The sequence below is a fragment of the Pituophis catenifer genome, unplaced genomic scaffold (genome assembly GCF_029215685.1).
Source record: "Pituophis catenifer annectens isolate HBS135680 unplaced genomic scaffold, rPitCat1.0.hap2 SCAF_12, whole genome shotgun sequence".
Lineage (NCBI taxonomy): Eukaryota > Metazoa > Chordata > Lepidosauria > Squamata > Colubridae > Pituophis > Pituophis catenifer.
The window spans coordinates 16,199,754-16,227,665 of record NW_027256892.1 but is presented as its reverse complement, the minus strand read 5'-3'; the positions used below and the strand labels follow the sequence as shown (position 1 = coordinate 16,227,665).

Sequence of the window (27,912 nt, the reverse complement as noted above, 5' to 3'; positions counted from 1 at the left end):
CTTCTTCTTCTTCTTCTTCTTCTTCTTCGTCTCCTCCTCCTTCTCCTTCTCCTTCTCCTTCTCCTTCTCCTTCTCCTCCTCCTCCTCCTCCTCCTCCTCCTCCTCCTCCTCCTCCTCCTCCTCCTCCTCCTCCTCTTTCCTCCTTCCTGGTTCTGACTGTGAAGGACTGTGACAGATTATGGATAGAAAAATAGCAGAATATAGGACTTCAGTAGTTTATGCATGGTAAACTCTGCAGATGACTGCCTTTTCTCAAAAGCAAGCAGGATTACTACATTCATAACATCATACAGCAAAGGGATGCTTATGTCATTGACTCTAATCTCTTGAGCCCAGGATAAAGAATCTCTGATAGATGGCTCTCCTGTCTCTGCCTGAACACATGCAGTGAAGGGGAGCTTATCATCTCCTTTACTTCTTGATTCCAATGTTGAACTGCTTTAACCTTTAAGGGGGTTTTCCTAGCACTCAACTGAACCCACAGCTCAATGCACCAATGCCTTCTGTAGTAGAAGGCAGTAGAGGCAAGGCATGTTCTTCCTTTAGTCAAAGGTGTAACTTCTAAGAAAGTTTGGGACAGGGAACTACAGTTTTATAGTGACCTTTGTTCAAATAATGCCCGAACAAAGATATACAGATGTTTTGGATTCAATTCTGGAATTCCCGACTAAACTGCTCCTTTTGGCTAACACATCTGGAGATGACAAGTTGGAGAAAGTGTTGTGACCTAGGCTCATTTAGTCATTACAGGACACAATTTAGTCTTAAACAAACCTATTTTATTATAACAGCTGGGAATTACTTCATTCCCAGCTTAGTCCAAATTAATTCCAAAACAAGTCCTTCAGAAAAAGTCATTCGGGCTTATCACAAACCTTTATCTTCATTGGCACCCTACCAAAGGCCTTTCTTGGCAAAGCCCCACAAAGTTCAGAAACAAGAAAACACTAAATCTGTTTTCCGACTGGAAAACAGATTTAGCAACGTTGCTTTCCTACAAAGAGCCCAAGAGCCTTTGCTGGGCTAACAGGAGGGGCCAATCATCTCCTGGCTTTACTCCTGAGTCATCCCTTTTGTTTTAGCTGTTCTTGCCTTCTGGCAGCTCTGCGCATGCATGCACTAGGAACAAGCTCCTCCTGTTCCTATGCCTCTCTGCTGTTTGACTCTGGAGGCTCCGGAGTTTGCACATCACTCCCAGATGACCCTGGCCCCATCTCTGCCTCTGACGCAGAGCCCCCGTCCGGGCCTTCCGCATGGTCCTCCCCAGCCTCATCCAGGACTGGTCCATGGTCCTCCCCAGCGTCCTCACTGTCTGACTCCACTGCTAGCTCCGCAGGCTGCTGGCAGACCACAACAGAAAGTTACCATCGAGTGATATCAGAAATCTAAAAAAAAAAAATATTCCCAGAAAGTCCCAACAAGGCCGCTGGTTTACCAGGAACAAAATACGGTTGCGCTCATAATAGCCAGCAGAATCTTCTGAGACCAAACTGCAAATATGTCACTGATTATGTATTCAACTTCCCAAAGGGACTTTCCTCAAACAGGGTTCCCAGTGTAGTCACCACTTCACAATCCACTGGATGTCTCATATTTTCATGGTGATGCTAGGCTAGGATTCCTAATGTGTAACAATCCCCCATTGGCTGTTCTTGAAGAGTTTCCTTCACCACGATTGAAGGCAAGACAAGGGCGTCCATTGTGAATTGCATTTAGCATGTGAGCCACCTCTGACTGCCTCTATTCTTAGTCCACCCTATTTCTATAGTACAAAGGTCAGCAGACATTGGGGAGAGAAACTCCCGGAACGTTCTTCCTCTTCCTTGTGATGAGCGGAAGGGTTTGCTTCTTGCAAGCCATTCCCAAATTGAACAGGCTTGGTGGATTCTGTTTGGGGCTGAGAAGAGCCTTTTTTTAAAATTGAATTTCAAAAGGTTACGCCACAAAAGGCAGATTGTTATTTGTGCCCAGAATGCCAACATCAGATGATTTCTCTGTTTCATAATATATAGAATCCGTATGTCTAAATAAAGCCTCACAAAGACACTTTTGAGTTAGCAAGCACATTGCAGACTCTACAAAAATTAAATCAAGAGGCGAGGTCTTTACGGGCCTCGGATACCAACTTTGTTTAGTCTGGCTAGTAAACAATGAAAATCCTTAATACATTTCAACTTCACTTAGACTCATTTAAACAAAGCGTAACGCAACAATCCCTAGTGCCGCGTAACGGGGTGAGCTCCCGTTACTTGTCCCAGCTTCTGCCAACCTAGCAGTTCGGAAGCAGGTAAAAAATGCAAGTAGAAAAATAAGGAACACCTTTGGTGGGAAGGTAACAGCGTTCTGTGCATCTTTGGCATTTAGTCATGCCAGCCACATGACCACGGAGATGTCTTCGGACAGCGCTGGCTCTTCAGCTTTGAAACGGAGATGAGCACTGCCCCCTAGAGTCGGGAACAACAAGCACATATGTGCGAGGGGAAATTTTACCTTTTAATGCAACAAGAATGTGTTTGACCTCTTAATGGTAGACAGTAGATATTTAAGCAGAGGTTAAATAGCCATAATTCAAGTAGATTAAATAATTTCTGGGCATCCAATTGATGGAATCACATGCCAGTTTTAAATCTTACTCCTTACATTTGTGTTGCGATGTCTACATTTTCCTCGATAGTCCTCTTGCTTTAAAATCACCAGAGAAACCCAAAACTAACTTTTTAAAAAGAAAACTCAGGATGATTCTTGTCTATGCAGTGATGTTTATGTTCTATCCCGCTTCCGCTTTGGATCTGTGACGTCCTCCTATTTGTGTACATCATGTGCTTTTTGGGGAGTTTTTTTTCTGTGGAGCAGGAGACAGATGTGGTCCTATTTAAAGTCCAATAATCCCATCAGAGTTTGGCTTCTGTTCTGGGTTCATCTGGCACACAGTTGAAGGAACAGAGAGCTTTATCAAACTCTTGTCTCTTTAGAGACAGACTTCATACTGTGCCGGACCATGTAGAAACTGGTTCCCCTAGGCTTGGCAAGGTGTACTACAGAAAATTAGCACTATTTATGTTGCCAGAAGGGACGCGGTGGCTCAGTGGCTAAGATGCTAAGCTTGTCGATCAGAAAACTCAACAGTTCAGCAGTTCAAATCTCTAGTGCTGCATAACGGGGTGAGCTCGTTAGTTGTCCCAGCTTCTGCCAACCTAGCAGTTCGAAAGCACGTAAAAAATGTAAGTAGAAAAATAGGGACCACCTTTGGTGGGAAGGAAACAGTATTTTGTGCGCCTTTGACATTTAGTCATGCCAGCCACACGACCACGGAGACGTCTTTAGACAGGGCTGGCTCTTCGGCTTTGAAATGGAGATGAGCACCGCCCCCTAGAGTCAGGAACGACTAGCACAGATGTATGAGGGGAACCTTTACCTTTACCTTTATGTTGCCAGAGCTAAGGAAACTCTGGGTGTAGGAGAAGGAGTGGCAGAACCTGGGGGTGGAGTTAAAGGAGGAATCAGCCTAGATTTCCTACATAGCCACAAGTACGCCAAGTCCAACTCCCTTGAATTCCTGTTGACCCTTATCTTTCACCAAGCAGTTGCCTAACCATTAGTTGAAAAGATTGTTGTGCTTAGGGATGAGTAGCAATAAATCAGTTTAATTGGCCCTTCATATGTGGACCTGGTCTTTCCTGCTAGACATTAGACAAGATGATCTATGCATTCTCGCACATTCTTAGGTGCTCCATTTGTTAGTTTCTGACTATGTAGTTTTCCTCCCCATGTTATTTCTCATTTTCCCCCCTCTTCTTAGTTGTTAAGATATACAGCATAGTTTCCATCTAAGCCATGTAGGAGAATGAAAAGCCAGATACTATTGTGCCACCTCAATGTCTGTGAATTTCTAAGCATTCCTTCTTTTGATCTATGCCTGTAAATTTAATAAACGAGTACTCCAGTACTTCAGCTCAGGAGAGCTGGGAATATTTCCACACTAGCAAGAGACATATTTTTTGGGCAGCAGCTTCACCAAACATCGGTAAACACGGCAGAAGGAAACTGAAATTGAAAAGGAATGACTGAGTTGGCCTTAAATATAATTGTGTTGAGTGTCTGAACAGGGACACCGAACAGTGTAGAAAAATAATGAAACAGTGCATCACATCTGACAACCTAGAGAGGAAACCACTGTTGTATAAAAGAGAGAGTTTTAAATGTCAGATCTACTCTAAGTATTGCTGAAATACTATTTAAAGAAGAGGTGAACAACTTGGACTTCCCTTCTAAAGCCTGGGTTGGACCCCAGAGCCTGCCAAAAGTAGTAGCTCAGCTTTTTTAAAGGGCCAGGAGGGGAAATTCATTTAAGATATGGGAGTACCTATACTTAATTAGGCTGCAATCCAAATCAGACCAAAACCAGCTTTGAATAGAGTTGTAGATCTCTGTGTTAAGAAGTGACTCTGGAAAAAGTGCAGAGGAGAGCAACCAGGATGATTAGGGGACTGGAGGCTAAAACATATGAAGAACAGTTACAGGAACTGGGCATGGCTAGCCTAGTGAAGAGAAGAGAAGGACCATGGGAGACAGGATAGCAGTCTTCCAATATTTGAGGGGCTGCCACAGAGAGGAGGGAGTCAAGTTTTCCAAGGCATTTGAAGGCCAGACAAGGAATAATGGATGGAAACCGATCAAGGAAAGATTCAAACTGGAAATAAGGAGAAATTTTCTGACAGTGAGAGCAATCAACCAGTGGAACAGAAATTGCCTTCAGAAGTTGTGGGAGCTTCATCACTGGAAGCTTTCAAGAAGAGACTGGATTACCATTTGTCAGAAATGGTGTATGGTCTCCTGTTTGGGCAGGGGGTTGGACTAGATGACCTACAAGGTCCCTTCCAACTCTGTTAATCTGTAAAAGATAGTTTTTCCAATATAGGCAGTTATAATTTCCTAGGGAGTTGGGCGGCATAGAAATGTGACTAATAAATAAATTCATATAAGTGGCTAAAGGCAGGTTCCTGTGCATGCATATTAGAGGAAATCAGAAACATGTCAACACATTTTTATTTATTTACCAAATTTCTAGACTGCCCATCTCGCTCACAGAGCTTCTTTTTGGCCAATAACGAACTTTCTGGCTTTAGAACTTAAATGCTGCTCACATAACACCAATATTTTCAGTCTAAGAACAAAAGAAGATAGGGAGTCTTTAGTCTTAGTCTTTATTTGATTTATATACCGCCCTACTCCCGAAGGACTCAGGGCGGTGAACAGCCAAACAATAAAATACATAAATACAAAATTTAAAAAACAGAATAAAACCGAATTAAACAAATTTGACCCAGACAGATTTAAAACACCCCAATCATTTAAAAACAGATTAAAATTTACGTATTAAAAGAGAAAAAGGGGGAAAAGATTAGGCCAGGCCCGCCTGGTGGAATAAAAAGGTATTGAGAGCACGGCGGGAGGTGCGCAGATCCGGGATCCTCCGTATCTCCGGGGGGAGCTCATTCCAGATAGTAGGTGCCCCCACAGAGAAGGGTCTCCCCCTGGGGGCCGCCAGTCGACATTGTTTGGCCGACGGCACCTGGAGGAACCCCTCTCTATGAGAGCATACCAGCCGGTGGGAGGCTATTGGTGGTAGTAGGCGGTCCCGTAAGTAACCAGATCCTAAGCCATGGAGCGCTCTAAAGGTGGTAACCAAAACCTTGAAGTGCACCCGGAAGACCACCGGGAGCCAGTGCAGCTCGCGCAGGAGAGGTGTTACATGGGAACGCCATGTCGCTCCCATTACCACCCGCACGGCCGCACTCTGCGCCAGTTGGAGCCTCCGGGTGCTCCTCAAGGGGAGCCCCATGTAGACAGCGTTACAATAGTCCAGGTGGGAAGTGACAAGGGCATGAGTGACCGTGCGTAAGGAGTCCCGATCCAGAAAGGGACACAACTGGTGAATCAGGCGAACCTGATGAAAAGGTTCAGTTAAAGGAATAATTGTTGCTGTTATTTATTTATTTAAAACTATGCAGAGGCAGCCCAACTCCAAACAATTCTGGGAGGCTTTCTGTATAAATGACTGAAAAAGAAATGGATCATAAACATCCAGAAGGCAAGTTCCCTATTATCAACAACTAATCAAATTGTGTGTATTTATTTATTTAATTTACAACTCACAGTTACACAGCCATTCATTTTATAGAACGTGACCCTGGGCTGCATGCAATAATAATAATAATAAAAAAATATCCATACCTTCATACCTACAACTGTATTTGTGTTTTGTATTAAGCCATTTCTGGTTTTGATTTACCTTGAACTCCACTGCTGTGATTCGTAAAACATGGTTTAATGTGCTGTGTAAATGTAACCCATCTTTAGCAAACTGTTTGTTAGCCTGTTGTGTAAACTCCTGCCTATTTAGAATATAATAGAATAACAGAGTTGGAAGGGACCTTGGAGGTCTTCTAGTCCAACCCCTGCTTAGGCAGGAAACCTTACACCACTTGAGACAAATGGTTATCCAACATCGTCTTAAAAACTTCCAGTGTTGGAGCATTCACAACTTCTGGAGGCAAGTTGTTCCACTGGTTAATTGTTCTCACTGTCAGGAAATTTCTCCTTAGTTCTAGGTTGCTTCTCTCCTTGATTAGTTTCCACCCATTGCTTCTTGTCCTACCCTCAGGTGCTTTGGAGAATAGCTTGATTCCCTCTTCTTTGTGGCAGCCCCTGAGATATTGGAACACTGCTATCCTGTCTCCTTTAGTCCTTTTTTTCATTAAACTAGACATACCCAATTCCTGCAGCCATTCTTCATATGTTTTAGCCTCCAGTCTCCTAATCATCTTTGTTACTCTTCTCTGCACTCTTTCTAGAGTCTCAACATCTTTTTTTACATCACGGCAACCAAAACTAAATGCAGTATTCCAAGTGTGGCCTTACCAAGGCATTTAGGATGGAGTCTGTAGTATCTTTGTTAGCATCATCCAAAATGGCACTGAAGAAAGTTCAAGGTTTTAATTTCTTCAAAATTGAAAGTGAAGAAGATGGGGGCGGGAGGGGTGGAGTCTAAAAACAAATTATATCTCCTGCCAGACTTCCCTTGCTTGGAGCCTAATCTGACTTTTTTTTCCAAGAAGAAGGGAACTATTAAAGCACCAAGTGATTTAATAGGAAGATTTGTCTCCCTCCACCTATGTTCAAATTCCCCTGTTCCACACACCCACAATATCAGGGCTGCCTCTCCTTATATTAATAGCCACCAACTGGCTCCAAGTTTGTTTGGGTTCCCCCCCTCCTCCTTAACTCAGTGAGATTGTGCAGTTTGTTCCTGCATGAACATGCCTTGGAAGGAGGCCAGTAATTTTCATACCTGCCTCCTTTTTTATCACTTCTTGGTAAACACAGCCAGGAACAAAAAGTCAAGGTCAGGAGAGGCAGCAGGCAAGACACGGAGGAAGGAGCCTGATGGAGGTCAGGTTATGGTCAGGAGTCTTTTGGCAGGTGGGAGGGAACAGCTACTCCTCCCTTGGCAACCGATGCCAAAATCCTGTCTAGGTAACTAAGACGTAAACTCTAAACTGGCAGACAAACATCCCATTGATTTTCCCATTCAGCAGCTGCAATTCCAGCAGGATCCAACTCCTTTGTTGAGGCTCAAGCTTGAAAGACATCCTGTGAACCCACTAGGCATGTACAGCATGGGAATATTATCACAAGCCTTGTGACAGCTCTCAGGAACCCATTATAGCTGAGTTAAAATAAGTGAGCTGTTATCTGTGAGACAAGTTAGGACAAGGGGATTTGTCAGAATTTGGACTTTCTTATGAGAGATGTGGACAGTCTCCTCAACTTGCCAGAATAGGTTCTGCTATTACCAGCGAGGTTAGCAAAAATGTTTAAAAAACATGTCCGCTAAATGTTGGAAATGTAATCAAATACCGGGCACATATTATCACATGTGGTAGATGTGCCCAAAAGAAAAAAGAAAAAAAAATCTGGATCAAAGTGCGTACCTGGTTTGAAAAAATGTTAAAACAGCATATAGATTATAAGCCAGAGCTATTTTTGTTAGGCATAATACCAGAGAAATATGATAAAGGGAATGTATATTTAATATTGCATGTTTTGACAGCAGCAAGAATTGTATTTGTACAATACTGGAAAAACGAGGAAACACCTACAGAAGAAAATATATATTTTTTTAAAAAAATAGTAGACTGTGCAGAAATGGATAGATTAACACTGAAGATAAAAGAAAAAGGAGACACAGAGTATTTTCGAACTTGGGACTTGTTCTATCAATGGTTGGATAATAGAGGTAGAAATTAGGAACCTGAAAAGCATTACTATGTAAGCAAACTGATTCAGGCAGTACTCTGTTCCCTAAGCACTTATTGTATGTAAAGAGAAAATAAATAATTTAATTTTTAAAAAAAAGAACAAGTTCTGCTATTGATGTTTGTTTGTTTGATTGATTCAATTTGTATAGCCACTCAATCTCAAACCCATGACTCTGGCTGGCAAACAATCATATAAAAAAAAACAGTTAAAACAGGACGCCAAAAGAAACTAAATACAAACAGCAGTCAAGATTACAATTATTATAATCTGTCAGTTTCATCATATCTAAAAAGCTGGTTTTTCACACACTTGGTTCCCAGGCCTGGTCACATAGCCAGGTCTTTATTTATTTATTTTATTTATTAAATTTTTATACCGCCCTTCTCCCGAAGGACTCAGGGCGGTGAACAGCCAGGGTTAAAATACATGCAGTATAAAAATTAAAATAATTTAAAAATAATTAAATCCAATTTGGCTTTCCAATTTTAAAACCCCTTACCCATAAAAATTAATCAATTAAAATTTTAAGCCAGCCCAGCTCGCTGAAACAAGAAAGTCTTCAGAGCCCGGCAGAAAGTACGGAGGTCTGGGATCATTAGTATCCCTGGGGGTAGCTCATTCCAGAGGGCGGGTGCCCCCACAGAGACATTGCTTGACTGATGGCACCTGAGGAGACCCTCTCTGTGGGAGCGTATTGGCTGGTGGGAGGTTATTGGTGGCAGAAGGTGGTCTCGTAGATATCCAGGCCCTAAGCCATTTAAAACCTTCTGAAAGGCCAACATAGTCTGGATCATCCTAATCTCAGGAGGGAGGGTGTTCCAGAGGCAAGCATTATGGCAAGAAAGGGCATCTCCTGGTCCTTGCCAGCTGACATTCCTTGGTTGATGGGAACCAGATGCCCATCTGGCTGGAACAGATTAGACAGGTAGAAAGAACTGGAAGAAGATGGTCCCTCAGATAACCTGGTCCCAAGCCATGAAGGCACCTTGCAAGGTGGGCCTTGTTTGGAGAAAAGCAGGTCTCCAAGGAGCTTCAGAGAACCTCTTTACTTAGATATCTGATGACAGGAGGAACCTTTTTGAAGATAAGCATAGCCATAGCATCAGTGGTGGAATTCAATTTTTTTTTACTACCAGTTCTGTGGGCGTGGCTTGGTGGGTGTGGCTTGGTGGGCATGGCAGGGGAAGGATATTGCAAAGTCTCCATTCCCACCCCACTCTGGGGCCAGCCAGAGGTGGTATTTGCCAGTTCTCTGAACTGCTCAAAATTTCCGCTACCGGTTCTCCAGAACCTGTCAGAACCTGCTGAATAGCACCCCTGCATAGCATCTATCATCCTGTCTTTCAGGCTTCTAATGAAGATATAACTTTACCAAGGCCTTTCTTGTGTGAATGTTCCACCTCACTTTCTGCCTACCAGTTTAGAGCACATGTTTGAATACTAACTCTTTCTAATTTATTGCAGTGTTATTCTTGGATTTTAATAATAACATTTTGCCTTCCCTTCACCAGTTTGATTTCAGGGAAGGAGAGTAAAATACATGCTAAATAAATAAACAGTGAAACAGCTCTAACCTGAATGTGGTTTCCTCGTTTCTAATTTCTTCCTGGGGACAACATTTCATTTATGGGTTTCATTTCTGGGATACTTATTTGTTTTTTTCTCCCTGTTCCTCTGTCATCTTAGGTAGTGGACCTATTCAGTTATGGCAATTCTTGCTGGAACTTCTGACAGACAAGTCCTGCCAGTCCTTCATTAGCTGGACAGGTGATGGCTGGGAATTTAAACTTTCTGATCCTGATGAGGTAAGTATAAATTTACTCTGGACTGTACATGTGAAAGTCTTAAGTCAAATTCTTTTTTTTTTAATATAGTTTTTAATTGAATACATTTTAACAAGATAAAAACAGTGCAAACATTTAAAAAGAAACAAAATAAGAGGATAGGATGGGATGGGAAGGGAAGGGAAGGGAAGGGAAGGGAAGGAAAGGAAAGGAAAGGAAAGGAAAGGAAAGGAAAGGAAAGGAAAGGAAAGGAAAGGGGAAAGGAGAAATGAAATGAAAGGAAATGAAAATGGAAAGAAAAGAGGGGAAAGGGGAAATGAAATGAAAATGGAAAGAAAAGAGGGGAAAGGGGAAAGGAAAGGAAAGGAAAGGAAAATGGAAAGAAAAGGGGAAAGGAGAAATGAAATGAAATGAAATGAAATGAAATGAAATGAAATGAAATGAAAATGGAAAGAAAAGAGGGGAAAGGGGAAAGGGGAAATGAAAGGAAAAGAAAGGAAAGAAAAGGAAAGGAAAGGAAAGGAAAGGAAAGGAAAGGAAAGGAAAATGGAAAGAAAAGAGGGGAAAGGAAAGGAAAGGAAAGGAAAGGAAAGGAAAGGAAAGGAAAGGAAAGGAAAGGAAAGGAAAATGGAAAGAAAAGGAGAAAGGAGAAATGAAATGAAATGAAAATGGAAAGAAAAGAGGGGAAAGGGGAAAGGAAAGGAAAGGAAAATGGAAAGAAGAGGAGAGGAAAGGGAAAGGGAAAGGGAAAGGAAAGGAAAGGAAAGGAAAGGAAAGGAAAGGAAAGGAAAGGAAAGGAAAGGAAAGGAAAGGAAAGGAAAGGAAAGGAAAGGAAAGGAAAGGAAAGGAAAGGAAAGGAAAGGAAAGAAGGAAAGGAAAGGAAAATGGAAAGAAAAGAGTGGAGATAGCCTCCCACCGACCAGTACGCTCCCAGAGAGAGGGACTCCTCAGGGTGCCGTCAGCCAGGCAATGTCGGCTGGCGACCCCCAGGGGGAGGGCCTTCTCTGTGGCAGCTCCTGCCCTCTGGAACAATTTGCCTCCGGAAATACGAAGGATATCGGATCTCCGGGTCTTTCGCCGTGCCCTAAAAACTTTTCTTTTCCATCAAGCAGGGCTGGCGTGAACCCCCTCCCCCCTTTTTAGTCTTTTTTTAGTTTTTTAGTTTTTAAATTGTCATTGGGTTTTAATTGAATTGTTTTAAATTGGGCCAGTTATGTAATTCTTTTAACAATTTTAAATTTTGTATCGGCATGTGTTTTAATTCTGGCTGTTCACTGCTCTGAGTCTACTAGGAGAAGGGCGGTATACAAATTGAAAAAAAATAAAAGAAAAGAAAAGAAATAAAGAAATGAAATGAAATGAAAATGGAAAGAAAAGAGGGGAAAGGGGAAAGGAAAGGACGGAGGGAGGGAGAGAGAAAAGAAAGAAAGAAATTATAAAGCAATCTTTTTGACAGTAGTTATAGATACATTTATATTTTACCCTCCCTCTCAAAGGTTACCATAACTTACCATATGACCCTTTGTTTCAGCCAGGAAACACTTTCTATCTGTCCTTTTTCCTACGTCAGTGGCCTTCCCAGCATGGCTAACTTCCTATCCGCCCTCTGCGGCTGTCCCCCTCCTTTTGTAGCGACCTTCCCAGCATGGCTGATTTCCTGTCTGTTTCCCACACCTTTCCCCCTCTTCCTATAGTAACGTGTTGAGTACTAAACAAAGGCCAAGTACTGGGACAACATTTTCATGTCCAAATGCACTGACTCCAAATTTGAGAGTTTTGAAGCAATCAAAGTTCTGAGATACCACTGTAATTTTTTTCTTCCATAAGCTCCCATTTCTAATCGTCAACCCCATAAATCACAAATTTATTTTTGCCCCCCTTTTCAGCAAAAAGCCTATAAAGGATTTCCAAACCTTAATAAATGTAATCGTTGAACTTTCTCTATGCAAACAAGTTAATTTTGCCACCTCTGCTGGCTCCATCTTCACCAATCATTCCTCCCTTATGGTTATATCAGAGTCTTTCCATTTTTATGCATATAATAGTCTCATCACAGGGATCATATATAAAAATAATCATCTGTTGCTCTTTTCTAGTTATCTATCCATTAATCCCAATAAGCAAATTTCTGCTTTGAGCTAAATCTTAGTCTTTAAAATTTATTTTATCCGTGTATGTATTTGAACCCAAAAATGTTCTGCCTTTTCTACAAGTCTGCCAGGCATATTAAAATGGCACTTTGTGTTGCTCACATTTTCAAAGTAAACTTGAAATACCTTTACAAATCATGGCTAATTTTTCTGGTGTCAAGTTCTTAATTTTTATTAAGGAATTTTTGTAGGAGATGACCAGGTTGAGCCCGGGGGTGGGGTAAAATGCATCATCAGTCATGCGTCCTTTCATGCCCACAAGAAATCGAACTCCAATCTACCTTGAATTCCTTTTTATTCTTAACTTCTGCTCATTTCCATTGACCACTACCATGTTTTCCCGAAAATAAGACCCTGTCTTATATTTTTTTGAACCCCGAAATAAGCGCTTGGCCTTATTTTCGGGGAGGTCATAATATTTTGGGGTGCGTGGAGGAAACCAGAGGAAATGGCGGGGACCAGCTGCATATATGTTTAAATATTTTCGGGGAGGTCTTATTTTCAGGGGGTGCTTATTTTAGGGCATGTGTTCAAAAGCCCGATTGGACTTATTATCAGGGGATGTCTTATTTTTGGGGAAACAGGGTAGTAGTTCAGCTTCCTATAGAGAGCTTCAACATGCAATAATTTTAAATACTCATTTGAACTGCTTAATCTCCTGATTTCCATAGCGCTTGACAATTTCATGAATTAAATTTTATGGGTTCCCATTCTCCAGGTGGCAAGGAGATGGGGCAAGAGGAAAAACAAGCCAAAAATGAACTATGAGAAGCTGAGCCGCGGATTGCGTTACTACTACGACAAGAACATCATCCATAAGACCGCAGGGAAACGTTACGTGTATCGTTTTGTATGTGATCTACAAAGTTTGTTGGGTTACACTCCGGAAGAGCTCCATGCCATGTTGGATGTGAAGCCAGATGCTGACGAGTGAATGGATCCATTTTACCAAAATTGAACAATCTGCAGAACATAAAGGACTTTTATTTCTTTCTTACCCCCAATCGTTATTTTCCTTAAGAAAAAAAAGAAAGAAAAAAAGCATAATTTTTCATTGGCCGTACTTAAGAAGGGGTAGGATTTTAAGCTTTTGAATGAAACTGTGACTTAGGTTGGCTGGGAGGAGGAAGAACGAAGTTTCCAATTCACATCTTCTTGGAGTTGTGTTTGCAGCTGGGATTTTAGAAGTCAGGAAAATGAGCACCATTTTGTTACATCTATTTAATGAATTCATATCATTCCCCTTTCTTCCCGGTTTTAAAAACTGACAATCGGTGTGTTTGTAAGACAGTGCTGTCTTTAACTGATGGAGAACAGTCTTAAGTGGCAAACCGTCCTGTTTTACAGGGAAAAATATATCTAAATAATCAAGTACTGTGATCTCAGATAATTTTTGCATTTCATAAAACAGGTCCCTGTTCTTCTGTTTGTCGGGGGGGGGGGGCAAAAAATCCACCTCTTTTTTTTTTTAAGAAAATGTTTAAAAGAAATTGTATTTTATTAAATTTTGTGCCAGTATTTTTTAAAATAGTCTTAAGCTCTATTCAGTATTGAAAAAAAAAAATCACGTGTTTATTTGTTTTGCCAGCTGCGGATTTTTATTGCCATTGAGCAAAAATGAAATATGTCTACATAGAACTCCACTAGAAATGAGCAGATGGAATAGACTGGTAGAAAACCAAGATACAAGTGTAGGCTAAGAATGGGGAACTCTAGGTGAATGGATATTTTGCTTGAATGCTAGATTTCCTGCACTTTATTCTCTTATGTCAATAGATCTGTGCCTCTGCTTGTGCATTTTCAATCATGCCAGTTTTGTACCGAGATTTTATTTAGTTTTTTGTCTGCATGTAATGAGTACATGCTTATCTAGGATACTTTAAAGAACAGTCTTATTCCACTGATCAGGTAGCATCTTTTCAAGCTAACAGATTTTATTCAAAGATTTATGCTTTTTATTGTGTCCATCTAGAAAAATGCTACCCACTCTGTCTGATTTTTGCCTACCATAAATTAACATGGCTCTCTTTCTACAATTATTCCATTGTTTGAAAAGTAGGATGGTTGATTCCCTTGTCATGGGGACATTTCAATTGTCCATCTGTTACGGCTTGTTTCTGCTTCTTTTCACAGGTATCAGTTGCTATGAATGTTTCATTAGTGCCTTGTAATAGGACCAAATCACTGAATTGATTTTCAGATTGAGCTGGAAAACCCCCGTATTCAGTGTGATTTTCTGAATCAAGCTGAATCACTGAATCGGATCAGATTTACAATTAGAATCAGATTAGAGTCAATCATATTCTATAACAATCTGCAACGGAGTATTTTATAAGAAAAGGTTCAATAATCTCTAGGTATTCAGAAGCTCTTTTGAGATAATACGAGCACGTCAAAATATATGGGTTTCTGCCTTCTGATCAATGTGTCTACACGCATAAGGATGAGAATTAAGAGTAGGTAGGGAAGACGTTATGGGTCTTATCTAATTTGGCAGATACTTTTGTTTTCATTGAATAGATAGAAAATAAATCAGGGCCACTAAGCATGTTCCCAAGTTACAATATATATGCTCATTTTCTTCATGCTATGTGTTGTCCAAAAATAATCGGGCTTGGTGTTAACCGGTAGGTGCAGTTTAAGATGGGTTCCAACTCTACAGTTCCATCATCCTGATTTGGATACACGGAAAGAATGCAAAAGCTGATTGTTATCCCCTCAAATACCCGAATTCTAAATATTTACTATCTCAAGAAGAAAAACAACCCGTATTTTAAAATGCATCTTTAAAATATTTGAAAAGATGCTATTCATAGATGACCTTTTCCTGCTAGCTTTTGCTGTTTGTTTGTTTTGAGTATCTTTCAAGAGGAGGGCAGGTTGAAGTTCAATGGCTTAACTTCTTTTCCTTTCTTCACTGTGAATTAGAATATATTTTATGGTGGAGAGGGTCATAGAATATTTAGATATTCTATGAATTTGTATCCCCTCTTTCTGCCCCGTCTTGAATCATCTGCAGATTTAAAAATATAACTCTATTCCTTGACTCATTTGTAAAGCAATCGAAAAGCCTTTACAAAAACTGAAATTAAGGGAAAGGAACCTTATATTTCTAGAGGTCTGGATCCTAAATCTTCACTCCCCTGAGTACAGCCATGCCTACATCTGTATACCTGCTTTGCGAGACCAGTGGCTGTATCAGCCTTACAGCTTTTGGATCACATTAATCATTTGTGGTGTTGTACACCGATGAAATATAATGTATGAAAGACTCTGCAAAAGAACAAACGAGGAGAGCCAACATTTGCAAACCGGAGAACAGTAATATGATCTTCACTCCCCCTCACCCCTCCCAAAAAAACACCCCAAACTGTAATAGAAATGAATCATTTCAGTCATGCAAAATTGAAAGTGGGACAACTTTGAGTTGCTTGAAATGTCAGTGGAATTTGACATAGAGCAGATCTGAGACCCTGCTATGTAACCTGTAGGAATAACAGAGTTGGAAGGGACCTTGGAGGTCTTCTAGTCCAACCCCCTGCTTAGGCAGGAAACCCTATACCACTTCAGACAAATGGTTATTCAACATCTTCTTAAAAACTTCCAGTGTTGGAGCATTCACAACTTCTGGATGCAAGTTGTTCCACTGATTAATTGTTCTCACTGTTAGAAAATTCCTCCTTAGTTCTAATTGCTTCTCTCCTTGATTAGTTTCCACCTATTGCTTCTTGTCCTGCCCTCAGGTGTTTTGGAGAATAGTTTGACTCCCTCTTCTTTGTGGCAGCCCCTGAGACATTGGAACACTGCTATCATATCTCCCCTAGTCCTTCTTTTCATTTCATCATAGGTTAAGAGTACAAGAAATAGGAACAAATAAAGTTGTTAAGAAAAACAAACGAATTCACTGTAGGAAGACCCGTTCCTCTAATTGAATTGTCCCTGATAGACCAGATTCAATCTGTTTTTCAAAGGCATTGCTACCTGATACGATAAAAAGGTAGTCTGTTTTGAGTTTAATTTGAGTCTCAAACGGGTTCATGAACAAATTCACGTCATTTTCTTGGCAACGATATGAAAGTGGTTTGCTTTATTTTCCAGGATATGTGTCTTTGTGTGGGTGTTTTCAGCTTTTCAGACTAGCCTACACCTTTGGCTGTTCCAGAAATTCTCCCATCAAAGTCCTGGATGGGACTGACTCTATTTAGCTTTTTCATAACCAGTGGAGCGCAATTTAGATCCCTTTCAAATAAAGCTTTTGTAGCAGTGAGGCATAACCTGGGTGCCCAGTATCACAGTTTGTCCCCCAAATCTTGAACATGGCCCTTCAAAGAACCTCCAAAGTTGCATCTAAATTTATTTATGTTTAATATGACAGAAGGGGTCGAACAAAATATGACAGAAAGGGTCGAACAAAAGAGCCATTGTCTTCAAAGTATTTAAATTAATTTTAATTAAAAGTCCACATGAAATAAATTTTAGTTTTTCTACTGATACCATCTGTTTCTTGATGCTGGTACTATCATCTCCTTGCATACAGAATAACAGGATTGGAAGAGGCCTTGGACTTCTTCTAGTCGCCCCCCCTGCTTAAGCAGGAGATCTTATACCATTTCAGACAAATGGTTGTCCAATCTCTTCTTAAAAGCCTCCAGTGTGTGAGCATCCACAACTTCTGCCGGCAAGTTGTTCCACTGATTAATGGTTCTCACTGTCAGGAAATTTCTCCTTAGTTCTAGGTTACTTCTCTCCTTGACTAGTTTCCATCCATTGTTTCTTGTTCTGCCTTCAGGTGCTTTGGAGAATAGATTGACCCCCTCTTCTTTGGGGCAGCCCTTTCTAACTGGCCACAAAAGACAAGTGTGTCCTTCAGTCTGAAACAGGTCATGAATCTTAGAGCTATAGAATGGAGAAGTGAATCTTGTAGTCAAGCTACATGTCCAATTACATCCCAAGCAGCCATGTTCCTTAGCAATGCGGACAGTTGTAATTCAATCCATGTGGAGGGTTGCAGTTCCATCACAGATAAATGCTTTCTTGAACAGGTAGTCCTTGACTTGTACCATTCGTTTAGTGACTGTTTGTAGTTACAACAGCACTGAAAATGTGACTTATGACTGATCCTCGCACTTATGACCATTGCAGCATCCACAAGGTCATGATCAGACTTCAAGCACTTGGCTACTGGCATACATTTACAACAATTGCAGCGTCCCAGTGTCATGTGGTCACCATTGGCAGCTTTCCCAGCTGGCTTCCAAGAAACAAAGTCAATGGGGAAAGCTGGATTTGCTTAATGACCACATGTTTCACTTAACAACTGGAATTAATAACCATTGCAAAAAGGTCATCAAATTGGATGCAGCTCACTTAACATTGCCTTGCATTGATCCCAATTATGGTTATAAGTCGAGGACTACCTGTAGAGCTGGGAATAGACTTTGCTGCAGTGAAGATTCATGTAAAATATCCTTTCAGAGTTGATTCCTGCAGCAAGCCTATTTCGCCTTTTTATAGAAGTCAAATGAAAGCACAGTGAGTAAATTATCTGCTTTGAACTCTGCATTGGCGACAGGAAGGGCATCCAGCCAGTAAACAATCAGCTCCATTCCGTTGCCCCAACCCCACCCCAATGTAAGGGATACGGGGTCATTAAAAGACACACACACAAAAATAGAAGTCAAATAAAACAGACACATTGCTTCTTTTGGCAAATGCTTTGAATCCTTGCAAAAAAATTCTAGCAGCTGGAAGAGGGTACTGGAGATATGTTACTGAATTGTAGGGACCTTTTCTAGTTCAATGAACTGCTGACTAAAAAGTTCAAAACAATTCAAAGCGCCCCAAAAAAGGATTACCTCCAAGCTTAGAGAATCGTGTGGCCTCCATGACACAAAGAAACCTTGCTCACACAAAGCACAACTGGCCTGCACAGGCCTACTTTCTGATATGATTTTATATTAACCAGGCAATCATCAAGTGAGGCTGTTTGAAGCCATGAATGTACCATAAAGCCTTTTGCAGTTTCCTCAAGGGCTGTCACTCATCAATATTCCTGAATGTATTTTCACTCCATCTCAAAGACTACCAGTAGAGAGGCTGTGAATTGGAGTTAAGAAGATTAGCAGTGATAGACTTGCTTGCTTTTTTTGATACCTTTTCGCTAGACTTCGATCACTTGTTAAAGTCTATCTGGGCTGCCTCTTTTATTATGCCTCTAACTGCATGTTATAGAATTGCTAAAGGTGTTGAGAATATTGTTAATGTAGCTCTATCCCAGAGTTCTGCAACCTTAAACACTCAAAGAGCCATTTGGACCCGTTTCCCACAGAAAAGAAAAAAACGGGAGCCATAAAACCCTTCCCGTGCCTAACTATTTCTTGAGCGGCCACAAAACTAGCATATGTAGTTGAATTCTGTTTTCTTCTGAAATTTTTATTTTCTTGGATTTATCCATGGTTGGCCTACCGCGGGTTGAAAAGCTCAATAAATCACCTGCCGGTGGGTGTCGCACATTGGCAGTTGTGACACATATTTTGAGTGACGGAGCTGCAGAAGAGGGGTGAAAGAGCCACATGCGGCTCCAGAGCCACAGGTTGGTGACCCCTGCTCTATCCAGATCTGCAAATGCTCGAAACAAAAAAAACAAACAAACTCTTGGTAATTCCACCATTCTCAGTCTTCTGGTATTGATTACCTCAAGTATCCAAAGTCTGTGTAGATAACTAGGTTGTGACTAGTGGGATAACATCCATAAACTTAGGACTGGCTGAACATTCTTGGTATGGTTTAGAGGAAGATAAGCGTGGAATTTCTGGGAAAGATATGGAAAGAAGATTTTTAGCCAGGAACACTGATAGCGGTTATTCTTGCAACGAAGGAAATGAAATCTGGACTAAGGGCTCAGTTAGATTTGATTCCAGTGGAGTGAAATGAGGATATGAGTAGAAAATGAGAAAGAAGGATTAGTGGATGTGGAAAAGAATGGTATTCCTAAAACCTGACATCTTTGATTACCTTGTTGTCATCTTTGGTATTTGGGGGATTTAACCCTAAACCAAGAGATAAAGACTAGACTCTAAGATATTAGTGTGTATGTGTAGAAAACAACTTGTATTGTAAGTGAAGTCACTGTATCACAAATTATCATTGCCACCCTCTGAAAATAGACAATTAATATGAGACATCTGACTGAGGGTAATTCCATTGTTGTTGTTTTAAATTAGATTTAGAACAGCAAATTCATTTGACATGCTGTTCAAATGGCTGTATCCTTTGAATTATGCATAAAAAAATCATGTAATAGAAGCAACCTTTTTCTAGGCTGATAGACCCAGATGTACTGAAATTTTAAGTTTCATAATTCCATTAATTGGCATGTTAGTTGCAGTTCCAATAATTATGGTTCCAGCACCATACATGGACTAAATTGTTTTAGAAAATTTAACAACTAGAGTTGAATTTGTATGTTTGTTTTAGAGTTCTGAATGCATTGTGCAAAAAACGGGATACTCAGAACAAATATCTTGAAGCAATATTAATGGCAGCAAAATATACAATGGTCAAGATTTTTTTTCTGGGGATATGTTCCCATTTTTTAAAAAAAATAAATTAAGTCAGGTATTTATAAGGAAAAATGAAACAAAAGTCATAGTGATACTTCTTAATATTCCTACGATGTAATCCTTTGCCTGTTGATTCAGGAGTAAACCCTGCCAACATCAAAGGAAATTTGGCCAGGGAAAATGTGTATAATACTGAAGTTTTAGGACATTAATTCAGAGTAGTTTTCTCCAAGTTGTGTCTTCCATTTGTGTAGAAATCTGTAGGAGTTTACATTTGATCAGGAAGGATGGTTTAGACCAGTAGTGGGTTCCACTTACCTCCGCTAGCGGTTCGGAACTGTGAGCGCGCACGCACACGGCGCTTCTGCACATGTGCAGAATCTTTTGCCCATGCGCAAAGCATCCATGATGATGTCTGGGCAGCTGGGCGGAGCCTTCCACCACCGCCACTACCGGTTCGTGCGAACCGGTAGAAACCCACCACTGGTTTAGACCAACTGAAGATAAGACTATTTTTATACTGTTGGGTTTATACCTTTTTGGATTAAGCATCAGCAAGTACTTGTGATTTTGACACGAAGCATAGCATCTCTACTCAAGTATATTTAGGAAAGTCTTTATGGTTTAGAACTGGTTGATTTTTAACCTTCTGATAGCCCTGCTTTATATCCTATCAAACTCGACACATTCATTAAAGATAAAAAAAAAACAGACTTGTACTTTTTTATTCAATCATTGGCCTAGTATCTGTGATGGAGAGTTTAACAGGAAAGTCAGTGGCTGTTAATTAGAACTGAGTCATCATTCCTAAGTAGACGGCACAAAATATTCCAGAAAGTTGAGTGTTTCCAGTTAAAAGGTTTCAAACGGCAGACTTGGAGATGATCTCGGTCCAGTGAGATCTTCCTACACGGATTATCTTTTAGAAGCAGGAAGGATTTGGGTGGTCATTGGTGTAATTTAGATTTGGGTAACTTCATAAAGATAAAAAAATCAGCTCCAAGCCAATTTGGATTGTGTAGCTCACAAACAACTCCACTGTGTTACCTTGTTTGCAAAGCTGGTTTTGCCATTGGCTTCTTTTGTGGTTTGGAGCGGTTGATTCTTTCAACATCCATTTTGAATGGCCTGTCCTCAACTCTTGGTCCTTGTTGCTTGGTCTACTTAGTGTTGACTGGAAAAAAAAATTGCACCTACAACTTTCTGGCGATCTTCCCAACATTTGGGATCAAAATCGGATTTAATCTGTCCAGTGTTCACAACAGATATATTCTCAGGGATCTTGAAAGGGCAACGGAGAGCCAGCCATGCTGCATGACAGCCCTGGTAGCGTTCTTCCCTTATCAGTGTTTGTACCTAACTTTCTGCCATCTACCTTTCAATTGCAGTGACAGACAGGCAGTATCATTTTTTGTATTCTCCTTGCACTAGCAGAGATACTTCACTCAGCTCTGGGAACTAGATAAGGAAGGAAGGTGTAAAGTTAATGGGTATTGACAATTGAAAGCTCTTGTCAAAAGGGGCTCAGGCCTCATTCACACATTACATGTTTGGCTTACTTTTAAAACAACAACAAGGGCGTCTGCTTTACCACAGAATGTGTGAAAGAGTTGTACAAAAAGCCAATTCAGCATAGATTACAGTTACTGCAGAACTGCCAGTTGATTTTTTTTCAGTTACGTTTCTGATGGGGTCTCTATAGATGGAATGAACTAGCGTCGCCATTCCAAAGATGTCTGAAGTAAATGATGCTTGATGTATGCATATCTATTATGACAGAAATATCTCCAGGAATTAACTGCCTCAGTGAACTTTTTTAAAATAAATAAATAAATAAATATTGTGTTCCTTATTTTTTTTTTTTGTCAATGTTTTATATCTGTTTTTGTTTTTTAAGCTGATAAGTTTAGGAAAAGAAGAAAAGATTGTTATATTATGCTCTTCAACTATTTTCCAACTTGTATTTTCATATAATTTATATTTTATAGAAGTGAAACAAAAAATGCCTTAAAAGCAAAACATTTTTGTTTTTTGTTTTTTGTTTTGTTTATAAAGGAGAAAAAGCAGGTGCTTTTTAGGAGGGAAAAAAAAAAAGAAATGAAAGAAAACCAAACTCAGCTGAGGTAGCTTAGAGATGTAGCGTTATCTGTGTTTTTTAAGAAATTCAAAATCGCAACCTCTCCCACACTGAAGACTTAATAGGGAGTGGAAGAGATTTTGTTTTGATTGCTGATGCTGGCACATCATTCTTCTGGAGAGTTTTTATATACTGTAGCCTTATTTCTGATTGTATTCAAAATTAAAATATTGCAAAGACATGCCTTGTTTACTTTTGTCTATTTATGTGTTTGTTTGTTTGTTTGTTTATGTCCTGCCTTTATTATTTTCATAAATAACTCAAGGCAGTGAATTTAATTTAATTTAATTAATTAAATTTATATGCTGCCCCTCTCCGAAGACTCAGACATATCCAACACATTATCCTCCTTCTATTTTCCCCACAATAACAGCCCTGTGAGGTGAGTGGGGCTGAGAGAGAGAATGACTAACGGAAAGTCATTCCATTTTATTCCTAAGGCAGGACTAGATCTAGAACGCTCAGTCTCCTGGTGATTGGTCATCCAGATGCTTTTCATGCCTAAGGCGGGACTAGAACTCATACCTTTCTGGTGATTGGCCCAAAATCACCCAGTCCGATATCATGCCTAAGGCGGGACTAAAACTCACTATCTCATAGTTTCTAACCTAGTGTCTTAACCACTAGATCAAACTGGCTCTCTAAGTTTGATTGGAGACCAAAATATAGTGCTCAGGGAGTGGGGGATGGTAGCTCATGAGAAATACCTGTTCTGCATCCCAAATTTACTTTCAATCATCTCCAGCTAGGAGTAGCTTCTGTCTGAATCTCTGCAGAGGTCTCCAAATAAATACTGCTCTAACTGTTAAATGGACCAAAAATATAGCAGCTTTCTGGGCTTCGCTATATCTACTTAAAACTCTTTCCAGACATTCTGAGAATAAATTAAATATGGAAATGGGGTAGAAGTAGAATTGCAACATGTTGTCATGCAAAATATATACTAATTTTTGGGACTTTAGATTGGAGTCTTTTTTTTTTTCAGTCCGCAAGAGAAACCTTGGATTAAAATGTTGGCCTCCTGAATCAAAAGACTCTATTCTCCCATGGAACGGAAATATAGTTTAGTTAGGTTGGCTTTCTAGGAATCGTGCAGAAGGTTCATATCCAGGAAAGCTAAGGAAAAATTCCTGACCTTGATCTGGATAAACTAGTAGATCCATTGATTCTGTATCCGGGAAATTACTTGTCCAAAGAGACACACTAATCTCCTGCAGACATAAAAACAACAAAAAATCAAACTAATTGTAATGGGATATGTACAGTAGTGGCCAAAATTGTGGAAACCTTTTGGGAAAAGTATTTTTGAGGTTTGATGGCTAATAGCACCACTTTTTTTGGAGTTTCAAGATAATCCTATTCCACTGCTGGGATGGCCTGGGAATAGTCCAGACCTTAACCCAATTGAAAATCTATGGAGCCGACTAAAGAAACTTGTTAGTCAGAAGTGACCCAGCAATAAAACCCAGTTAATAGAAGCCATCATTCAATCTTGGTTTCACCTTATAACAGCTGCAGAACTAAAAGACTTGGTTCACGCCATGGGAAGATGCTGTAAGGCCATAATTCATGGTAAAGGTTACCCAACTAAGTATTAACTGACGTGATAATTTTTGTATCTTGTTTTTTACTACGTGTTTCACTTTTCTTCTTTATACTGTAACTGCTATTCTAATAGCAAATCCTTCATAAAAGTTATCGCATTACATTCTTGATTAAATTATCTTTCCATTGATATATAATTTTATGGTACTAATCCAAAAAAAAAAGTGGTGTTATTTGCTAGTTTTAGAAAACACACTTTTCGCAAAAGGTTTCCACAATTTTGGCCACTACTGTATATGGTTTGGTCTTGTTAGAAGTCATAAGAATCATGATTTGTTCCTAAGATTAATCAAGGCATTGCGAGAAGAATGGGAACTATTCTGTTCTCCTTGCTAATCAGAGGAACCAAGAGATTTTGCACAATCAGAATGAGCAGGAATTCTGGCTGGCTAGTGGGTCTTACCCTGTGAGAATGTCTGTCATTTGGGAATCTCTAGACATGAGAATCCAAGGATTATCTCTCCTTTGGCTTGTTAACAGACTCCTCACACGTATCCCAACTCCTTCAAGGAGTTTGGACATGACAGCTATACCTGATAAGATAGCAAAGGATAATCAGGTTTTCAGCAGCCACTTCTGAAGCTCCAGGGCCAATGAAGATAGTCTAGGATCTGGTTTGTGTTTACTCCTCATCTTGACTCGTTTGGACCAGCTTTATCTCACACTTAGCTCACCCACCTGGTGGGCTCCTGGATGCATTACTTTAGACAGGAAAACAATTGAATCAAAGAACTGGCGAATTGCATACTATTCAATCTCTTTTGGATGAATGGTCCCTTCTGATTAATTCTGAACCTTTCTTTAATTCTTTTGAACCTTTCTGCTTCAAAAGCCTGACTCCATTTTCCTTACCAATTCAGTGATTCAAATGGAATTGACTTGAGAATCTAGACTGAATGTCAAAAAGGATTTCCTAAATGTTTCAAAGGTGTTTTTTTTCCAAAAGGCAATTAGACTTTCTTTGTTTTTCCTTGAAGACATTTCACTTCTCATCCAAGAAGCTTCATTGGAAGCTTCTTGAATGAGAAGCAAAACATCTTCAAAGGAAAACAAAGAAAGTCCAGAGTTGCTTTTTGGAAAAAAAAAAACTTTTAAGACATCAATGACCTGGATGACTGAGAATAGACAGATTGCCTAAATCAGGGGTATCAAACTCAAGGCCCAGGGGCCGGATCTGGCCCGCAGAGTGCTTAGATCTGGCCTGCAGGGCCACCTTGGAAACAGCAAAGGACCAGCCTATGGTGCCTCTGCCAGCAAAAATGGAGCTTGCGAGGGCTGCGGGCGGCCCTCCTGAGCTCTGTTTTCGCTGGCAAAGGGTTTCAGGAGGCCGTCACAGCTGAAAATAGAGCTCTGGAGCCTGTTTTCACTGGCAGAGAGCTCAGTCCACCACAGGCACCCCCAACACGAGTGATATTGAGCTGGCCATGCCCACCCCGGCCTCCCGAGGTCAAACACAACCCTGATGCGGCCCTCAATGAAATCGAGCTTGACGTCCCTGGCCTAAATGATTGCCTCTTCAAATTAAAAGTCTCAGATCAATATCTGCCCCGGACATCTTCTTCAATTATGTTAGCAGGACCACAGCAAAGGAACCTCATTGCTGCATTAGTCTGGTCCAGAGACACACAGCAGATGGACTTTTATTTATTTATTTCTCTTGCAATCAAAAGCTCTTTACTAAGTCATAAAACCAGCTACTCGCTGCATGTCAGCTTTGGAAAGGGCCAAAATCAGAATCCGCCTAGTGGAATCGGGCCTGACTTCTTCTGCAGCTGCAGGTGACTCCAACAACTGGTTGGCTGGCTGGCTGGCTGGTGGAAGATGCCAACTGTTGCTTTCAGAGTCAGCACTTTCCACTGCCTGCTCTGTTTTCTTTCCACCCAGGGTTTCGCCTGCTGGGCGAAGGCTTCTGAACAGCATCCAACAGAAACTTTCCAGTCTTCCTCCTCCCCCTCCTGTCCCTTTCATCCTCCGGCCTACACTTTGCAAAGAAATGAGTCCTGTATTAAAGCCACAATGGGGGTATTCTGCCAGGCAGTTCCTTTCAGTTGAACTGACAACTGCTTGTTGTAACAAAGGCCTGGCTGCAGCATCCAGGCTCAACTTTTTCTCCTGTTCGAGCTTCAGCGGAAGAAGAATGCCACAGGGAAAATGCAAGGGCAAAGCTGCTAGAAATATTGAGGGATTTTTTTATTTACTGGACGTGGGTTGGTAGAGAGAGCCTTGGAGCTCCAGGAAGTACTTGAGAGACCCAGCGTTGCAGTATCATGGGGCTTGTGAGCTGCAGACTTGACTAAGTCACAACTGCAAGGCCAAGGTTAGCTTGGGGAAAGCAACACCCAAGGCAAGGGTGAAATGCTACCGGTTCCTCCGAACTGGTATTTCCAATGATCAGCTGTGCCGCACGGTTTAGCTTTGCTAGAAAGCAGGAAATCCTGCTTTCTAGCAAAGCTAAATCACACGGCTGATCCCCCTCCTCACTGTTTTACTTACCTTCCCAAGCCTCCTTTTGGCGCGTACTGCACATGTGTATGTGCGCAGTGTGCATTTGGCACACACTGCATGTGCGCACACAGTGTGCGTTTGGCCCGCAGCATGCATGCACGGCCAGCAAACCGGTAGCAAACCGGTTCAGATTTCACCACAGAACCAAGGGTTCTATCAATTGTAAAGTGTGGGAGAATAGGGTGACAGTCCTTCTCCAAAATCTCTCGCATAATGGAAACAAGTGACTGAGACAAAGGCATTGGCCTCTTGTCATTGTCAACTCCAGAAGATGTATGGCAGGTCTATCAGATCTGAACTTCAAAAATGTGGATTAAGAGAACAGTTTTATGAACTGTTCAGTGCAATCTTGTGGTCACCCAGGATTTTACAGAACTGGTATCCTTCAACCCCAAAAGTGCATTAAATATGAAAAATCATGATGAGGGGTGTGTCAGAGATGGTATTACCATAATTTTCCCCAGCATGGTGCCACAGATAGCAATAGCACTTAGACTTATATACCACTTCACAATGCTTTACAGCCCTGTCTAAGAGGTTTACAGAGTCAGCATATTGCCCCCAACAATCTGGGTCTTCATTTTACCCACCTCGGAAGGATGAAAGGCAGAGTCAACCTTGAGCCTGGTGAGATTTGAACTGTCAAATTGCAGGCAGCCGGCAGTCAGCAGAAGTAGCCTGCAGTACTGCACTCTAACCACTGTGCCACCGTGGCTCTTCAATGAGTTAGAAGGAAATATGTAAAAAGACATTGATGCACAAAGTTACAGATGTAACAACCAACTTGAAAATTGGGCTCATGTATCTTGAGGAAACAACTACTATTAGGTTAAAAAGAGAACCAATAATTCCACCCCCCCTCATCCATAATCAATAACGATCATTCTCAGTAGGTTCATTGTGTTATCTTATATTCAGAAACCTTCTTCTTCTTGACTATGATTACCTCAATTCAGTTACTGTGGAGCAATTGATAGATGATGGATCTCCATGAATGTTACTCTCCCTAACATGCTACTGATACACGAATAGCCTTTGATTTCCTAGCATAGATTTGTACTTGCTTGCATGTTATCTTCATGGTAACTTTAGGGCAAATCATCAACAAGCTTTCTTAGCCAGGAAAATGAATTTTTTAGAACAATATTATTTTTCTCCCCTAAGCTTTCAGTGCTTAGCCGAAAGGGTGATGCTGGTGTAGGAGACTCACAAGTTTGGGATTGCAATCTGACCTAGATCGATGTTAGAGTTTTCTGCAGCCCAGAATTTTTCTGGCAGAAGCTCTCGTTTCTCTAGGCGAAGAGCCAGACTGAGCATTCTTGAGTTCTTGATACGAGCATCATCACCTCTTGGAAGAGACTTCGGGAATTGAGATGTAGCCCTCCCTCTCCATTTTTGCCCAGCCATAAATATTTTAGTGATAAGTCCAAAGCAGGTGATGAAGAGAAGACACACACAAGAGCATTTAGGGACGTTGTTCCATGCTCTTCAAGGGTGGCTGAGTAAGATGTACTGTACATAAAGAGATGAATGTCATGGAAATCATGATTCATCAAATACAGTGGTGGAACCCCCGCTCTCATGCCAGGCGTTTAACATCAGAAGCACTGTGTCTTCACAAAGGCAGTGACCGTAAATGCACTCATTCATAAGTACAGCCCAATAAGCAAAAATGTGAATTGGCTCTAAGAGGTCCATGAAATTGTGGGATGCTGATATTCATACGGGACTGATGCCTGGATTTTCCTTCAGGCTACCTCTTTTTATGACATTCTCTCCTCAGTTCAAAAATAAAGCTTTGTGACTTGGGTTGGACTGTTTTCCAGCTTTTTCTTTCCTATGGAAAG

At 40.8% G+C, this 27,912-nt stretch overlaps 1 protein-coding gene across 4 annotated transcripts in view; it reads left to right on the top strand.

Moving 5' to 3' along the window:
• ETS1 (ETS proto-oncogene 1, transcription factor) overlaps positions 1-13,527 on the top strand; it is a 134,326-nt gene extending 120,799 nt beyond the window's left edge. For all 4 annotated transcript variants that reach the window (XM_070952253.1, XM_070952254.1, XM_070952252.1 and 1 more), the window contains 2 exons: positions 10,009-10,127; positions 12,975-13,527. In XM_070952253.1, the coding sequence (XP_070808354.1) occupies positions 10,009-10,127; positions 12,975-13,190 (335 nt within the window). In that variant the 3' untranslated portion in view covers positions 13,191-13,527. The remainder of the gene's footprint in view (positions 1-10,008; positions 10,128-12,974) is intronic.
• Positions 13,528-27,912: the final 14,385 nt, after the last annotated feature.